General features: G+C 43.1%; 1 protein-coding gene across 1 annotated transcript; it reads right to left on the reverse strand.

The window, feature by feature from the left end:
- Positions 1–890: 890 nt before the first annotated feature.
- On the reverse strand, positions 891–5,080 carry insm1b (insulinoma-associated 1b). Its single transcript, XM_015039409.1, has one exon. The coding sequence runs from the start codon at positions 2,938–2,940 to the stop codon at positions 1,423–1,425; it is 1,518 nt and encodes a 505-aa protein (XP_014894895.1). The 5' UTR covers positions 2,941–5,080; the 3' UTR covers positions 891–1,422.
- Positions 5,081–6,655: the final 1,575 nt, after the last annotated feature.

The following is a 6,655-nucleotide window of genomic DNA, read 5'->3' on the forward strand; positions in this document are numbered from 1 at the left end:
TCAATTTGCGCGATTAGAATAAAAGAAAAATAAGTTGGAAATTAGGTTATGTAATTTCTAAAAGTCGGAATGTGTTTTTTTTCTTTCGTTTTTGCGGCATTTTCTGTTTTCTTTGGATTGTTATGCTTTAATGTTTGAAGTGAGAGGGTACAGACACAATGAAAGCATAAAAAATATCATTTGGATTAAGTGCATTTATTCCTACAAAAATATATATATATTTTTTTTTCTTAAAGGGAGTAATTTGAAAAAGTTCAAGCAGCCCGCGTGTCTTTTTGAAAATATTTTTTTTTATTTCGATAGACACCAACGATGTACACATACAATCAAAGCGCTATAAAAGCCAACATTTAAGAAAAATAACTTGTCCTTAAAAAAGATTGCATCTAAGGTAAGAGCTTTACGTTTTTCTTTATTTTTTTTTTAAAACACAAGAGCTGTGAAGATTGATGATTAAAACCCGACCCACCACAATTATCACAACTAATAAATAAAAGACAGCAACCAAAAAAAAAAAAAAAAAAAAAAAAATGAAAGACATTTGGCTATACGACATGTAAACTGCCAGAACGATTCACAGGGGAGGAAAAGAGAAAATAAATCACAATAAGTTACATAAAATAATTAGAATAAATAAATAAATATGATGGAAAAATATTGCAACAATCTTCAATAATAATAACAACGATGATGATGATAATAATAATAAATCGAATAAAATATGTGCCAGCATTCAAAATTAAAACAATCTATGTTGACTTTTTTTAAGGCAGTTATACAGCAGGATTTGGATGTGTATGCAGGCTATTTAAGACTAGGCTTTTCTGTTTACTAAAGGCATTTGTGGTTCTACTAAACTGGGAAAATTCTTCAGTCACACTTTTTTTTCCCCACCAAGACAAAGTTGATAAAGTTCTGTCCTCTACAAACAAGCGTAAAGCTACAGTGATAGAGCAATCACGGTCGGTGAATTCAACAGACTTTGATGGGGAGAAAAAAAAAAGATTTCTGAGATTTTGTTTTTTCTTAAGACATTTCTTAGGTCTAGAAGCTATCATTGAGCATGTGCTGTACTAGAAAAATACCCTTTAACAGTCAAACTAACGCTTTGTATTCATTTTCCCCCTTTTGATAAACTAATTTGAGAAATAAAATCTCAAAATAGGCCTATAAGTAAATTAAATATCGAGACAAGCATTCAACAATCACTGATTGGCATGAAAAAGACACCACTTAAACATCAAACAGCCCTGCCTTTCATTGGCCTAAAGTTATGGCAGTGGGCAACTTTTTTATTATCTTTTTTTTTTTTTAACCCAAAGCCACTTTTTTGTTTCTATTTTTTATTATTATTATTTTCTTTCTTTTTTTCTCCTTTTTTTTTGTATTTCCCCCATCAAAGGCACAAGTTCTGTGTTGTCTTCAGCAGGCAGGGCGCACCGGCATTTGCAGCAGGATCACCTGCCTGTTCTCCGAGGGGTGGCACTTGTTTATGTGCCTGGTGAGCCCCGGAGAGCTGGGGAGGGTGGCGGGGCAGTATTTGCACGGGTAGATCTGGGAGGGGTGCATGAGGCGCAGGTGTCTCTCCTGGCCGGCCCTGCTGGTGAAACTCTCCCCGCACATCGTGCACAGCAGGCAGTCCACCGGGCTCAGATTCAGGGGGCTTTGGTTTGAAGCTTCCTCTGATGATGCTGAGGAAGAGGAGGAGGAGGAGGAGGAGGAGGAAGGGGCGGACACTGGAGCTTGCTCGGCCGCTGCACGGTCGCTGGTTTGAAACCCGTGCTCTTCCAGTACCTTCTTCTGCAGGGCCTGGTGAGCCATGATGTGTTTTCTTAGGTACGCTTGCCGCTTGAACCTCTTCCCGCAGAACTGGCAGTCGTACGAGCCGTCTTCAGAGCCCGACTCGGACAACCCGGGACTCGGGGTGTCTCTGTCACTCATGTCTTTGGTTTCGTCGGAGACTGACTTGACGCCCAGCGGCTGCATTTTGGCCATGTCGGGTTTGACGCCCTGCGCGGGCGGAGCCGCCGCCGGCGCGCCGGTGCTGGTCCGCGGTTTGTGCCAGCGGCGGTGAGAGGCGAGGTTCGCCGGGCAGCTGAACATCTTGTCACACTCGGGACACCGGTACTCGACCCTGACTATGCGGGAGCATTTGTGCTGAGCCAGGGAGAAGGGATCCGCGTACGCCTCTTTACACAGCTGGCACACAAACTCCCCTAAAGGTTTGGTTCCTCCGGAGGACTGCGCCCTCGGCTTCATCTCCACCGGCCCCTCTTTGATTTTCAGCCCGAGCACCGGAGAAGTGGTCACCTCGTCTTCAAAGTTGAGCTTTCTGATGGCTTTGGGTTTCTTTGAGGCGGCTTTAGGTTTTCGCTCTGCTCCCTCGGCGGCGGGTCTTTTGGTTGCGACCCGGTTGTTTGGTACTGATAGGCTGTTGCTGCTGCTGGTGGTGGTGCTGCTGCTGCTGCTGGTGGTGGTGGTGTTTGTGATGGCTGCGCCGCCCCGGCTGCTGTTGCTGGTGCCGATTTTCAGGTCCACCGGAGCGTACAGGAGGTGGTCCAGGCCGGAGAGCGAGGCGGCTGCGGGGAATGACTCCGCAGAAACGGGCGAGCCCAGATTGAAACTTCGCTCAAAATATCCCCTGTCGTGCTCCTTGCTGATGGGTCGGGTGGGGCTGTAGATGGCTTGGCACACCGCTTCTGGATTGCCGAACTGCTCCGGCTTTTCCAGCCTTGGCACCGGCGCGTCGGCTGCGACGAAATCTGGTGATACCGAGGCGCGGTCGGGGCTTGACGCCACGGACATCGGCGGGGAGGGGTCCGTCTGACTTGGCAAGGCAGCTGGGGTGTGTAGCTCCTGGAGATCATCCTCATCAGATCGAGTCCTGTAGGAAACATGTGCGGATTTCTTGTTTCTTTTCACCAGGAATCCTTTGGGCATCTTGGCGAGTAACAGCGGGAAGGCACTTCGGAGAGGTGGCTGAAATCTGGAGTATCCAGGTTGGTTTAAAAAATATGGCAACACCAGAATTTTAGGGACTTTTTACTCCCCTCTATATCGATCCTTCTGTTGCTGAAATGTTTTCGTCTCCAAGGCATAGCTCCACTCTTTTTATGCCGGAATGATGCTATTGTTCTCGCCCCCCCCTGTTGCAGCATCCCCGACCAATGGGATGAAACCAAGATCCCAGTGGATTTTATTGTGGGAGGGCTCTGAGCCTGGGGTCGGTGGATTTCGTTGGAGGATGTGCAGATAGCTCAGCAGATGTACTGGCGGTTTATTACATTAATGCTGCACGCACAGCCTCCCTCCCCCGACCGAGGCACACGCCGGGACCCTCCTCTTTTTACGGTCTGATGGGCCCCTACACAAATGCACACGTGCCACTGCTTTGTGGCTCTCCTCTGGGGGGCCTCGGAGTCGCTAAAAGGGAAATGTCCATCAGTGCTAAAATCATCACGATTTAACATTTTTATTATTATTATTATTATTATTTAGAATCAGAAGGTTGTAAAAATGCTCGTTTCTTCTAAAAAAAAATTCCCTGAGATGTTGGTAAAAATGTGCAGCACAAAAACAGGTTTAAAAATATTCGTTCTCTATACCTTTGCGCCATCTTTACGCACGACCTTTACGCACACTATTTGCTCACAACCGAATATAGCAACTTTCATTTTTGTCCGATTTTATTTTATAACATAAGCCCTATGGAGGAGGAGTATTTCTTTATTTTGAGGGCACGCGTCTGTCTCGGTAGTTTAACCCGACATATAAATCAGACATCTCGCTGCATACATAAGTAATAAGAAAGCCCTCTGGTCTTTGTGCACAATGGCCACGTCTGCGTGTGCGTGGATATCATTTTTTTTTTTTTTTTTTTTTTTTTCATCGTTTCAAAGGCAAATTGACCTCTTAACTGTGAAAAAGGACTCGCAGGCAATCTGGGCCACAGCGAGACGCGTGCTGGGCGGAATCAGCGCTGTAGACAAAGAGGAGGGCAGCAGCAGCCAAAGCTTGTGATGGGACATTCTGCACTGATATTTTAAACCGGTGTTGCATCTGCTTGTAGGAAATATATTGTTTTCCGGAAGCTCTAAAGTTTGTATTATTATTACTGTAGCTGTAAAATAGGCACACACAAAAAAAAGTTTCCAAATTTGACAAATTTCAAATGTTGTTGTGATAAAAGTGTTTAACTTAACTTACTTCTCTCTCTTCAAGTACAGGTCCTCTTTGTTCTCTTCGCATTTTGCACATTTGCCTGGGTTTCCATTTATTGCCTAATAATGCAGGCCTATATGCGACAGTGCGCCACTTGGAAGAGGGCGCATTCTTTCCCCCTCTTTCAGTGCGCAGACCAGGGAGGAATTAATCTCCATCGTCGTTCATTGTTCCCCTCATTTGCATAAAGCTGCAGTATGACCAAGTCAAATAATTACACAATCGAAGCTGAGCCGCAGGCCTGCAGCCCCCCTTTCAATAGGCCTCTATGTCCCAGAGCCTTCTCTCACCTGCTTGAAAACACACCGTTATGTTGGTTCTGTTCGAGCAAAATTATACATTTGATCTGGGCTGACTAAAGAATCATATTTAAGAATTAAAACTTACTGCAGTTGGGGGGATACTTTATAAAGTGGGTGGGAGAGGGAGGGAAGTTTTAATGCGTTGATTTAATGGGACGGATATCTATTATTTAAGGTTCGAAGATGTGTAACCAGTTCATAACTTCAAATAATTTGCTTTTTGCTTTATTTAGCTCATGTTGCTTGTAAAATGCAACCTAAATTTCCTGACGCCATCTTCGCTTCCTCTGCTCTGATTCTTGTTGTTCTTCAACTCTGCTCGTCTATTAGTCGTGGTTTGTTGGGACTACAAGCTTTGATGGCATTTTAACGAGTTCCTCTTTCCCTCGAGATAATTTCTGTGGGGCGCGTGGGCCCGTGTTGCCGGCCTCGCATGCGCGTGTTTGCTCAGTGGCGCGTGCTGCCCCGCGCGGACGGGAAGCATAGGCGCCTAATTAGCATACAGCTGCAGCCGTTTGTTTTCACTGCAGACTCGACCATATTTTCCAATACCTCCTCACTTGCTTTAAGATTTTATTTTATTGTTTTAAGTTATAGTTTTATTCTAAACTTTATGTTATTCATCTTGTTAAATAGGTTTTACAAATACCTCTCAATTAATTATTGTTGAAAAGTTGTTTTACTTCAGTAATTCTAATCAAAAAGTGAAACTGATGTTTATAGTGACATAAAATGACATATTTAATGCGGTTACTTCCATTCTTTTAGAGGATTATGACTTCTAGTTAATGAAAATTCAAAATGTATTCTTTTAGTAAATGGGAACAAAACTTCAGACCAGGTTGAAAACTGTAGTTTTGATACAACATGTTAATGATTGTCCAGCAAATAGTTACTGACAGCCCCCACAAGGAGGATGAACCACTAAAGGTCAGTGTGGAAGCTGGATTGTTCAGAGTGCGAGCATATTCATTGAAAGTTTAGTGGAAGAAGAAAGTGTCATTGAAAAAGCTTGAGCACAGCTTAGAGAGAAATGTTAATTAAAGCCCAAGAGGTTGGAGGTATTACAAAGACCGGAGTCGCTGCTTTAAAGAACCACTACACAGAAACACGAGTGTTTTGCATGTATTGTGTTAAGCCTGAAAAAAACAAATCAAGTTTTTGGACCATTGTTGCTCAGTGGTCCAAAGTTCCCTTTTCAGATGAATGTACATTTTTACATTTCATTTATAAAATTGAGGTTCCTGCATGTTTGAGGTCCTCCATCATCTGTCGTTTTGTTCAACTGTGCTTTAGCAATTCCCAAGTTATGTTTCCATCATTGCCTCCATGGGATGCTGTACATGACATGGATAAACTTATCAGGAGGCCCACATTCTTGTATAATTTTTTATGTGTTTAGCAATATTGAAATATTGAAATTTTGTGTTTTTATTATCTGTAAGTCATAACTACTGAAATAAACAGAAATTGAATCAGTTAAACACAGTTTCTGTTTTACCAACTTAATTTCTGAAGTAAAGTAAGTTTTCAATGATCATTAAAAAAACATATGTATATGTAAAAAAAAAATATATATATATATATATATTTTTTTTTTTTTTTCAAGACCAGACCTACTTCTAAACCCCTGTGCAATTTGCAGATGGGGCTCATACTGTTACGGGTCCGATGCTTGAGGAACAATCAGAGAGCAGAAGTTACTTCATTGCACCACCTACAGGAGGAAGAATTAATCTTGGGGACAACAGGAAAGTTCTCCTCCTGTGACTGAAGGTTTCCACACAAACATTTCTGCAAACACCGTGCTGTTGATGCTGTTAAACATTAACTTCAGTGCAGCGGGGATGCCTGTTCTTACAGGAGCACTCTCTACTTCCCACATGAGTGATTGCCTCCATGTGCTGCGCCAAACTGAGACAATTTGAAAGTGCAACAGGACATGACTGTAATTGGTGCTCACTACAGGACCACTTTCAATGCTCCGTCAATCAATTATTGTAATGGATTATCTGAGGTCCTATTCTGGCTGCTCGTAATCTGATACAGGGCTCTTTCAGCACCATGGAGAGAGCCAGTGAGGGATCCAGATTTAATCACGCTGGCTTTGAACACAGCACAGCCTCGGCCTC

This window comes from Poecilia latipinna, unplaced genomic scaffold (genome assembly GCF_001443285.1).
Source record: "Poecilia latipinna isolate Pla-1442-1.1 unplaced genomic scaffold, P_latipinna-1.0 Scaffold471, whole genome shotgun sequence".
Taxonomy (NCBI): domain Eukaryota; kingdom Metazoa; phylum Chordata; class Actinopteri; order Cyprinodontiformes; family Poeciliidae; genus Poecilia; species Poecilia latipinna.